At 36.7% G+C, this 12,622-nt stretch overlaps 1 protein-coding gene across 1 annotated transcript in view; it reads right to left on the reverse strand.

The window, feature by feature from the left end:
- Positions 1-12,622, reverse strand: part of SNX24 (sorting nexin 24) — an 88,727-nt gene that overhangs the window by 41,460 nt on the left and 34,645 nt on the right. The window contains exon 2 of the mRNA XM_021546253.2: positions 2,027-2,110. Within this exon, the coding sequence (XP_021401928.1) occupies positions 2,027-2,110 (84 nt within the window). The remainder of the gene's footprint in view (positions 1-2,026; positions 2,111-12,622) is intronic.

Genomic DNA, 12,622 nt, shown 5'->3' on the forward strand with positions numbered 1-12,622 from the left:
AGGGACAGCTGCACATGGGACGGCTCCCTAAATGGTGAACAGCCTGGGAAAGGCTTCTACCCACAACCACAGGCTTTCTTCTCCCTTTTTCAGATCCAGCCTTGGTGCTGGCTTTTCTTCTCTGCTTGCAAAGGACCCATCTATAGTTGCTCAGCAGATAGATGCCAGGTGGCTGAGGAGTTTGCTTGGTTTGGAGAAAAGTATGATGAGGGGTGATCTCATTACTTCGTGAGGAGGGGAAGTAGAGCAGGAGGTACTTCTCCCTGGGATCCAGTAACAAGACATGTGGGAGTGGCTCATAGCTATGCCAGGTAAGGTTTGGAGTGAACAACAGGAAACATTTCTTTACCAAGAGGGTGATCCAACACCAAAACGGGCTTCCTCAAGAGGTGGTGGATGTCCCAGGCCTGTCAGGGACATTTGAACAATGCTGTTATTTCTGGTCTTCCCTGAATTGCTTAGGCAGTTTGACTATACAATTGTTGTACACCTTTTCCAATTGAAAATATTCAGTTCTATTTCTAATTCTAATTCTGTACCACATTGCATTACACAATACTATACTATTCTAAAAATAGGAGACTGCCTGCTTGGATAGGGTACATTTTAAGGATATAAATCCTGATTTTTCCCTCTTAATGTTTCCTAGCCTATTTCACTGTATAAACTCTATTCATCTACTTTACCTTCAACTGCAGTATTGTTCTCAGAATCATTCTCAGAATTATTCTCAGACAAAGCACTCATATATTGCAAGGTTTAGTGGTGGGTGAGTGAGTTATTTTACTGTTTCTGATACTGTTGCTTATTTGGTTTCATATTTAATATGAACATAAGGATGATAGTATCTGAGACATATCTGCAGTAAAACAATAAACAAGAAAATAAGTATTAATAAGTGGCAGATAATACCATTACTGAGGCAAGAAGCACTTAAGCATCTTAATTATGGTGCAGTAAAGCAAATGGGTCTTGTTTTTATACTTTGATGGGTCAATAGTTGCCTTTTGCTCAGACAAGTTTGCTTAAATCTATACTTACAAGCCTGGCAAAATCATCCTCAGGTTAATGCTTCTTTCCTGAGCTAATTCAGGACCACCAGCAAACACACTGGTGAAACTAAACTCCTCCAACATTGCACTGACAGGAGCTGTAAATACCCATGCTGGTCTCTTGTTTGCAGAGGAAGCTTTTCTACAATGAAGACCAGCAGCATCAGTCAAAGTAGCTGATTGTGCCCACACTCCACTGCCACTCAGACCTACAAAACAAGAGACATTTAGTTGACCCAGATCCTGGGACTGAAACTCTTCAGTACAGTCCCACTGCTGGTAATGGGCTGCAATGCTCCTCCAGAATTCTCCTTCACAAAAAAATAAAGCTTGCCTTTCAGCAGCACAACTGCACAGCAGCCTTTCAGTTCAGTTTGGAGAGAAAAATTCATATTTTAACATACTTTAACAATGGTCAAAGTAATTTAAAGAAGTATTAGTGGATAACCAGCCTTGAAAGTACCGAGCTCCCTTCTATATATTACTAAGATGATTCAGTAGACAAGCTTAGCAGATATTTTATGTTACTTTAATTGAGATGCTTTACTCAGTCACTTTCTTATCTGGTTTCCTCATGTACAAAAGTTGTTTCCTCATCTTTACATATGGCAGGTTAGCAATAAAATTTAGAGAACTAACAAATTAATTGCCTAACTGGGAAAAAACCCACTCTAAACCCATGTGGTTTGCATGGAACTTATTTTGTGACTTTGTAAGAAGACAAAATTATACTAGACAGCATTTTAGCCATACAGCATTTAAATAACAATCAAAAAGAAAAGGAGACTTAGTAACAAAAGTTATTAACTAAGTCCCTTCTACAAAACAAAAAGAAATTGAGTTAGTTAGGAATTAATTTCCAGAGGCATGAATCACAGGATGTATTTAAGATAAACCATGATAAACAATTACAAGAGAGAAGAAAACATCACTGAGGCAAAAAAAGCTACTATTATAAAGAAAAAGATCAGTACCTTTTTATGAAGTGCATGGAATTCACTATACCTCTTCTCCACAAAATGTTTCCTTCCACTCACCAGCACTTCTATTTTAAAGACCTGAAAATTATAAATAATAAAAAAGAGGGTAATGTTACTTGCAAAAAACAGTTCAGTGACAAGGGTTTGTTTGCACATTTTACTACAGTCATCCTTCTAAGTAGTTCCAAAAAAACCTATGTGCCCCATGAGTTGCAGAAGTACAACAGTGAGTAATGGTAAATATGGCTGAATCTTCTGTTAAACTGTTAGTTCAACAAACATATAAAAAACAGCTTATAAAAACAGCTTAAGCATGGACCATATGCTTTACATTAAAAACTAAGCATTAAAATATCTCCTTTCAGAAAGATGCACATGCTTTGAACTAATCAAAATAAAAAGGAATGGTAGGAGCAGGAAAAAAAAAAAAAAACAGGGAGAAAACAGGGAGGAAAAAAAAAATAGAGTTTAATTATTTTCCCCTTCTTACAATGCAGAGTACTAATACATTCACACATGTTCAGTAAGACCTGGACAATATATGCATTATGTTATGCATGGAAATAGAGAAATAAATGTAAATGCTATAGCCTAGGCTAATTTCCTCCCAACCTACAAATTCATCTGTAGTGTCAATTGAACTTGTGCTATGTACATTCTATGAAAAAACAAAACAAAATGCACACATAGCAGATGTTTGTTTTCTTTGTATGATACATGTGACAGCTTTTGTTGCTGCCTCTGGAAGGTTGAAAGGCCAGGAGAAGCAACTCTCTGGATCCACTAATTAGTAGTCACTAACATGACATTTTCTTGATTCTCAGGTCAGCGGGTCAGTTTTGAGGGCAAGTGACGAGAAATATTTTGAGGTACTCAAGAAAATATGGTCTATTAAATGGAGACAAAATTGGCAGAGAAGTAATACAGAAAAGGTGCCTGTTCTATCCAGGAGTTCTTTGTTTTCTGTTTTGCCCAGAAAATGCTGGAAATAATTATCTTCAGGACAATGAGAAACAATGTTCAGCACAGATGATCACATCAAGACCCAAAACTTAGCCAAATAAAATGTTCTTTGAAATAAATTTGCAAATAGTGTTTATGCCTGAATGCAGAAAAAAGGGTTTTCCGTCACAACATGCCCAGCTAACGTTGATCAGTGCAAACACTGACATATCATACTAGATAAACACTTTCTATTGTCCACTAGAACCTGCCTTTCAAACAGGACAAAATGCTATGGTTTCCACTGGCTAACCAAACAACATTAAAAACAGACAGCATTTTATTTAATCCAGACTGAAATGCTTCAACCTTTGTTTGAATGCAGTATGGATAGGACCACAGTCATTACACCAATATTTACATTAACAAACTTTGTTTGGGTTGCTGTAATAACCTGTGCTACATTCTGCATCTTTGAATAGGCCTGTGTCTGTGTCCTAACAGTATGAGCAGATGATCTTATTTGGGTGCACTGATTTCTCACGCTACACCTCCCCCCCTTCCCCCCACCCCTATCTATTTGGACTACTCTGGAAGAACAGCCAGTGGCTATTAAACAATTTTCCTACACACATGAAAAAAATCCAAGGCACCCTACAACTTTAAGTTCAGAGTTGTAAAGAGTATCATATGAAAAGGAAAATCAATGTAGATACTTTGCTTTATTTAAGACTTAACATAATAACTAAATGAGAGAAAAATTTACATTTAATATTCTACACACTACATGAAAGATACAGTTCTGCAAGGAGCCATCTGTTTTGGATTGCACAAGAACAAAGGCATTTTAAGGATTATTTGTTGGAAGGAATGGATAACAAAATATGAAAGTAGTTTATTGAAAAGTGATCATGGGTCTCTGGCTAAGGTGTTGCAACAGTTTTGTATTTACTTGGTATTAAATCTCAAGAAGTTACGAGGAACTTATAACATCCACTTACACCTCAGTCAGCTAAAAGCCACTCACCACTTTAAGTTTAACACTTCTGTTGGCTACAGGATTTGCCAGGCAATTTGGAGAAGTTTAAGGGACTCCTGCCTCAGCTATAAGCACTCCCATGGCAGGTAACTTTCTTGCAAATCACAGGTTGGCATGTGCAGTTCCATTTTTATTTTATTCATATGTGTGTCTTCAGAGAAGTATCTGTCCCTTGAAATCTACACAATTGTCTTTTCATAATGGAGAACATTTGGATTTATATGAAATGAAATACAGATCCCTATGTGGACCTTCTTTTCAAAGCATGTACCTGTTTTGTTCTATGTTTCATCATGGGTTAAGGAACCACTTAAATGATTTCAGAACACCAAAAACGATGCTACATTTATTCTTCCTCCTGTTTTAGTAACAGTTTTACTAAGTTTCATAATTTTTGCTATCATGACATTGAACAATATATTTGACTGTTACTTTCACAGAAGGTGAAAGAGAGAAGCATAGCTTAGCATGTTAAGTAATGTTATTTCAAAATACAGACAGACCCTTATACCCTCAACTCCTTCCACCAATGTAAAGGCTTTAACTTGCCCTTCACCACCAGAGGCCTCAGATCCAGCTTTAGGAGACACCTAAAATTTACAAAGCCAACAACAACTCTGAAATGCTTGAAAACAAAACACTGTTTGAAAACAAAAATGTGCAAATGATGTTTCTAATCTACTTGCTGTAGCTCCTAGACTACAGAAATATAAAGAAATTTGTGATAAATAAGTGGATAACCCAAACCCAGAAATATTTTTGCTTCATTTAAATCTAAATATTAAACTGTAAAGTAACTTGTAATGCAGAAAAACTTGTACGATTGTATGACTTTACCCAGACTGCCTAAGTTCCAAGTTTGCCTCCTCACTATTTACCAGATCGTACTTCACAATAGCAAACTAAAACATATAAATTAGTTTCTGTGACACTATTTCATAAAATGACATGGCTTTGTGTGAAAGACAAAAAATACGTTTAGTTGAGAGAGAGAGACAGGATCTCTTAATGGATAAAAAATAGCTATAAGCAAATCTTGCACACAGTTAACTGTGCAATTGCAGGCCCTGGCAGAAAAACAATATAAGGAAACTGGTGAACGTAGATGAAAGTGCCAAAATAAAGACAGAAGAACTATGGGGAGAAACTTGCAACAGGGCTAGGAAATTACTTTTCTAATAAAAATATTCATGTTCCTTGAACAGATAACTCTGAAAAAATACATTACTTTTTATAAGTGACAGATAGTTAAATGAAAAATGCAAGAATTAATTGCTGAATTAATCAAGCAAAATACTTTTCCCATAGTCATTGAAATACCAGAAATTACACTGCACTGAACGATTTGCAGTTCACCCTGACTAGGACACAAGGGACCACAGATTTTAAGACACCAATTAGAAAATTCCATGTGTACTTTGAAACTAGAAACATCTCACTGTTCTTGGCTGCTGCCACAATAGTTATCAGCAATGTCTGCATACAGCTAGAAGATCATTACCCATTAAAAGCATTCTTCCAACAGTCTTTAACACACATTAACAATGTACGGGGCAAAAATCTCTGTATTGGATATCAGTATGAATAATGTTGATTTCTTAAACTAGAAGAAGTCTGCCACTGTAATTCATAACCATCAACCTTGTGATGAAAATTAAAAAACAACAACAAAAAAAAGAATTCCTAAGGTCTTTGTTAATAAAATAGTAAAAACTTTCAGGTCTGAGTATAAAACAAATTTACACATCATTTTTTTTCCTCTTCACTTTGTTCCAATTATATGGATTATATTCAGATCCTGGAAACCATTTTCTTTTCTTATTGTTAGCAACTATGCCTGATTTTGCCATTTTCCTGAATGTATCAGTTTCTGATCATTATCAAACCTCTAAATGAATGGTCCTTTTTCAATACTGTCAAGAAGAACATATACATTTCGCTTGTTGTTGCAGAAACTTTACAGTCCTACATAGCAACTAAAGTGGATTATATATGGGCAAAAAATTGGTACTGTATCACTGTGAATTTCGAAGACAGAAAGCACAAATGGAAGAAAACAGGAATTAATAAGACATTCAAAAACTGCCCAAGGTGCCCACAAGTGCATATCATGTATTGTGGGTAATACTGACACTGCCCCCCTTCAATTCCTACATATATCACATACGTACATTGGATACAAAAGGACATCTTTTATCTGATAATGTGATGCAAAACTATGCAGCTCCAGTAATTTAATCCCAAAAATCATATGATGATCAATTTAACAAAAAAAATGCAGGCAAAAATTATAAACCTGACCATGAGTAGGGATGAAAACTAACAAATGTAGAAACATCTCAGCTAGGTTTTATATTACATAAGAAATACACAGATGACTATCACATTCACTCATGGAAATTATGTTGGCTACATAGTTTACTATGTTTACTATATTTACTAAATTAATCCTAACACCCTGTGCATACTTACACATGAAAAACTGAATTGCAATATTTTGAAAAATTACAGTTGAAAGAGAGATTTGGGCAGTGTCATTTAGAATAAGGAGATACAAAAAACAGAAGCAGACAGAGATAAATTTACAAAAAGGAGATACATCTATCTAATATTCACCAGGAAAGAAGACTCTAAAAAATTCTAGTGTCATGTTTTTATCTCTCAAGACCAAGCTTACTGATTCTAATTCTATTTAATATATTACTTGCAGAATTAAATACATCCTTTCAGATGCTTCAGTATACTTGACAGATTTATGTCTGAGGAACAGTTAATGCATTCGAAGTGTCAAGAAAACTCAACCTTAAACCTTTGTCATGGCCATACAGAAGGAATTCCTGAGCAAATGAAATGACAGCTATGGTCCATGAAACACTAATAGGATTTCCACGTGTTTAGTGTTCCATTATTGCTCAGACAATGGCACATTTTCTCTCTTGGTTGTGCTACAATTACAACTACAACTGGAAGAAAACCACAGAAAATAGTAGAGATCAAAAGATAACTTTAAGCATATTTCCATCCTACTGTTTCAGGGGAAAACAATATTCTACATGATCAGTAAGAGCACCTGGGTGGTGGTGGCAACCAGAGCTGCATGTAGCTGCAACAGCAGTTCTGTGTCTTGGGAGTGTCAGTGCCTCATGGCAATGCTCCATACTTCTGAATACCCTCCACAGCAGAGGCGGAGATGAGGACAGTATTCAGAGCCAACTCAAACTTCAGAGTAGCCCTGATAAAACTGAATCTCACTATTCCCCCAATGAAAACACATTAACTTATTCTGACTTCATCTTTTGGAAAGCAGGGCAGCAAAATTCAGCTCTGTAGCAGGCACAGGGCAGCTCAAGGACATGGTGGGTGACATGGGCCACAAAGGCATGAGGCAAGGGAAATCTCCTTTTGGCTCTCCAAACATATTCCCCCAGTTCTAGTTCTCCTTTGTCTAGCAACCAGTGTTTACTTTGGTTATTGCCACCATTTCAAGTTACTGAGACTTAAGACCTTCTATTCCTTAGGTGGATTGCTTATAGTCACATCTGTTGACTCCTCTCTTTAGAAAACTGCTCTTCTACACAAGCAGCCCTTACATGAGCTCCTGCAGTCTGCCCATAAGGAAAGGGCCCCCTTTCTGCTGCAGAACTGGAGAAGGAGTTGGGGCACAGTAAAGAAAGAAGCAATACAGCCCCTACAAAACCAGTTTGCTACATGTGGTTTTTCTGTAGGCCCCAAACAAGAGATAAGAGTGTCTGCCAGAGGCAGTAAAGGAAGAGAAGTAAATGCCTAAGGAATTGAGAGTGTTGAGAGAACGTATAAACAGGCACAGAACTAAGAAGTCACCCACCCTTCATTGGTATCATACTCACACATGCTGATTATTTTCCTGATGGCTATGAGAGCAGGCAGAATGCTGCAGAACGCTGCAGTGGAGCAACTCAGCTGGTGCAGACATTTGGGCACTGGTCCTCACAGTTTCTTCCACTTCCCTGCTCACGAGGTGCTCCTCGTGCCTGCACCTCACCCTCCAGCAGTACAGCTCTGCCCAACACACGTTTCACTTCTACTGAGGGGCCCCAAAGACACAGACCCACTGCATTATAAGTTACAAGATTTGCTTATCTCACCTTAAGTCAGCTCACAAGTTGGGTTAAACTCAGAGTCCTTTCCCTGACCCCAAGCACTGTCATGTCTGTTATATGAAATCAGACAGTTGTACTTAGTCCCAAGTACTATATACAATATTAAGTAACAGCACAAGGAAAAAAGCACACAATATTATTGACTGTGGAACTGAAAGCTTGATATTATCCAGTTATGACACTGCTTTGTCCAGCGTTTGTGAGGGAGAAAAACCATGACAGAGAAGTGAAATGTTCACTGTAGGATTTCCAGAGAGTATTCCCAACAGCTCCAGCCTGTGTGAAGCAGTTACATGACCCATTCTGGCCTGGAAAACAGCCTTATTGTTTTTAACATATGAAAATAGATTTTCTATTCTGACATAAGAGAACAAGTCTGTTGTTTTACTGACTCCTTCTGTTAAATCACATGTTACTGCAATCTAACTAGGGCTTTCATTGCTAAAAAGAATAAATTAAAAAAAACCCTATGTGTACATAAGAAAAATCACTTGTTCTTATGTATGTGACTCCTAATTCAAATGCCTCCTTACCAATTTATACAACCTTCAGACACTTGTTTACTTAAAAAGTTTTCTCTTCCCTAACAGTTACCAGTTTTACTGGTACCAGTATCTACTTAAATCAAATTTCAGTCTCCTCAAGAACCTTCCAGAGTGCAGTTCACATTTTCCACCAACAATATAAAATAGTTAAGGATTATTTCCTTGCACTACACCTACATTCTTCTGCAGTATGAGGCTCTTCCAGTTGTAAAATGGCAGTGTTAGTAGGGATTAATAATGTACAAAAGGCATGCATCGGATTCAGGGATAGTCTTCCTGAAAACAGCCTTTTAGAGGTGTCTGTCATATTTCTTAGGGTTTTGAGGAAGAGATACTAAAACAATTTATACTGCAACCCAGTCAGGCAGTTTTGTAATTCTTATAACATGGAAAGCTCTAGGGAGGCTTCTACAGAGCTGTCACTGTTGAATGAAAGACTAGTTGACATATAATAGTAAGTAGTTTTCGGATTTTTTTCAACTCTCTTTAAAACAATCTTTTTTAAACACATGATTCATAAAATCCCATAGGAACCTCTCTATCATTTCCTGAAAAATAACTTACTTGGCTTTCTAAACTAAAAACCTACCCCTTGCCAATGATACACTGGCTATGGAAATCTAATTTGTAACCAAACCAAGATGCTACAAGATCTGACTGTTTTTGGCATTTTTCTTTATTGGACCTGCAGAGGACAACTGTTACATAGATGACAGACATCCTTTCAAAACTGAATTGTCACTGTGGTTACCTATTAGGCTAACTTCCTTACAATCAGACTTAAGGGAAAATGTGTTGATAGTTTACTGAAAAAGGAAAAAGTTTACAACCCATGCTAAAGCCTATAGTTATGCAGACAAAAAATAAGATTAGCCTAATCTGCTCTATTTGCTCATCTGGATCATCTCAATGCCTCTTATCATAGATGTTCTACTAATAGAAAAACTATGAGCATTTTTAAGGAAAATATTAGCTTTCCAACAGAAACAGTAAACTGGGATAAAATTCTTGAATACTGCAAAAATAACTGATGCCAGAAGTGTATTTACAAGAAACAGATTAAATCTGAGTTGTATAAAATATAAGGAATCTTCTATTTTGTCATAAAATCATTTGCTATTTTCTCTAGAGAGTCTGTAATTAATCCTCTCACTTCCTAGGGCAGGATGCAATTCCTAACCACAATGAAAGTACCCACATATTGCAGCCAACTAGCAGCAAGAAGCTCCTTTTTGTGAGAGGTTAGACACAGTATTAAGTTTTTTCCTAGAAATATTGAGTCTGTGTTATTCTGTTTGCACTTGAATTTGCTGTCTGGGTGACCTAATTCCTCCAAAGCACAGATGTTTTGTTTACAAACAGAAATGTAAATAGTACCAAAGAACACATAAAAATACATACTAGCAGCAGGGTAATAAGCATTTCAGAGGAACTGACTTCCTACTGTCTCATTTTCCATGGTATGTCTACCAGAGTACATGAATTTAGTCTTTTTCTCTCTTGGCAACTAACAAAACACACATTAATAAGAAACACAACAGGATTTAGTCAAGATACCATACACACAAGCTATTAAAATCAGCTCCACATTTCATCATGGTGATTAAATACCAGGGGGAAAAAATAATGTATATCCACTTTGCATCATTTCTTATTAGGGTCTCTGCAGTAATCCATCTGAGAAATCTCTGCTCATCTTTACCACATAAGTAGTTAATCCAAGCAAATTTTTAAGAGCAGGAGGTTGTTTTTCTAAACGTCTATGCAATTTAGCAAATATCCTTCATGTATTACACTTAAATACCATGATTATCATATTTTCAGACCCAAAATGGAGGACTCATATGTTATTCTGCTAATAAGAAGATGAGCAGACAGGATCCATGTAACACCTTCAGGCAGTTACTTTCACAGAGTTAAATCATCCAAACTTCAACTAAATTGGCATTGGCCTGTCTTCCAAAATGGAAACCTCATTACCTCTGCAATTGCCTGCCACCTGTATTACTCTTACACGCAACTAACAACACTGCTTCAAACATCAGCACTGCATCAATTCATTAAAGAATGCCATCCTGCTCAGCAAAGGTTTCCTTTGCCAGGTCAATGTCTTTGGAATGGTAAGTCAAAGTGGGACAAATAAATAAGCTCAAATAGATTTAAGACAGTTTTGTTACTGGACTATGCCTGCTGTGGCTGAGACAAGACCTGAAACAGGTTACCAGGATGTTATCAATGTATCCAGCTGCAGAAAATCAAATGCTTCTTCATGTGCAAGGAAGGTAGAGAGAATGGAAGTGACAAACTCTGCACAACTACTGAATAAAATGCAACACCAGCTATCACAAACCGTGCTCAGAAAAAATAAAATATTGCACCCAAATTGAGATTTAAGTTCTTGAGCTTCTGAATTTACATGCTGTGACTAACAGAGTATTTATATAGTTGGCTTGTTGAACACAGTGAATGCAAATATTCCTGAGTCAGATTCAAACTGGCTCAGGGACTGATGACAACATTAAAAGTAGCAGCAGCATGGGCAGCACACACTGCAGAACTCATTGTAAAGTTTGGACAAAGCTCAGTGACAAGAGAGCCAGCCTGGATCTGTTCAAGGTATGTCTATGGGAACTGCAGTCAGCAAGGTTCAGGCATACCACAAAAGGCAGCAGGTGAGCATGAAGTTCAGAGCAGGGTATGGATTTTACTTGAACATAAATAAATAACACCAGGAAGAGAAACAAATTATTTCCTCACTTGTTTTCCTTACAATAGGAAACATGTAAATCGAAGACACTTCAGAGAACTACATTGACATTAGTGGAAGAGCTTAGGCAGCACAGATTTTGTCTCAAACAGCCATGTCTGAGAAAAGGCAACATCTAAACCAATTATGGGAACTACTTCCAGTACAATTGTTAACAGATTCTATAGCTTCAAAGGCAGTAAAAATACTAATCAAACCAATATCCACTGTAAGATATATATATAATACAAGTATCCTATTAGTAATTTTGCAATGTAAGATTGAAGCTATCCAAGAACACTGGCTGTACAGTCACGTATTCATAATTTCAAAAACATGAAAATTGATTCAGTGAATATTATATTATTTTGTAACTGATCTCTCAATCACTTGGAAGATGGTGAAGCAAATACCAGCTAATTACATGCCTGCACAAGTATTCAGTCAGATAAGGTTTTATGTATCCAGTATATTTCTGAGAGATTTTAAATAAGTTATAAATTTAGTCTGATGCAGGAAATCCATAAATAAAAGCATACATACTGCAAACAAAACAATGGGATGTGGATGACAGAAAATTGCGCTGTTTTTAACTGCTGAATGTTGCTTGAATTGATAATACAATGTGGCCATCTTCTCAAATGTTAACTCAAAGCATCAAACAGTACTAATCACAGACCCAAAAATCCACAACTGCCTTTTCCTCAATGAAGACAAACATAGAAGACACAGCCTAGCACAGACTACCGAAGAACAAACTTGACTTGAACACTTTCATATCAAAAGCTAATATCTACCTAAAAACAGTATTATGAGGAAATAGAATCCATACACTCATTTAAGCTCAAAGATGAGTCACATTTCATGTTCTGGACTTTGGGTGTGAAAGAAATCTTCATTTATTTTACTAGAAAATTTGATATTCATCACCAGCAGATACCCAACCAAGTTCCCTATTTAAATACATAAAGGCTTCAAACCCTAAACTGAGCTGACAAAAATACTACCAAGAAAAGATTAGAGATAAGATACCACTAAGAAGTCTTACAGGTACGACATGATACTGTTACAGGTATCACTCCTTCCTTCATTCTGAGGCTTCAAATTTTCTTCTTGCTTTATTAGGTACTTAGCAAAAACTATTTGCCTGTCCAAACCTTTTCCCATTTTCCTAGGTTC

The sequence above is a fragment of the Lonchura striata genome, chromosome Z, assembly GCF_046129695.1.
Source record: "Lonchura striata isolate bLonStr1 chromosome Z, bLonStr1.mat, whole genome shotgun sequence".
Classification (NCBI taxonomy): domain Eukaryota; kingdom Metazoa; phylum Chordata; class Aves; order Passeriformes; family Estrildidae; genus Lonchura; species Lonchura striata.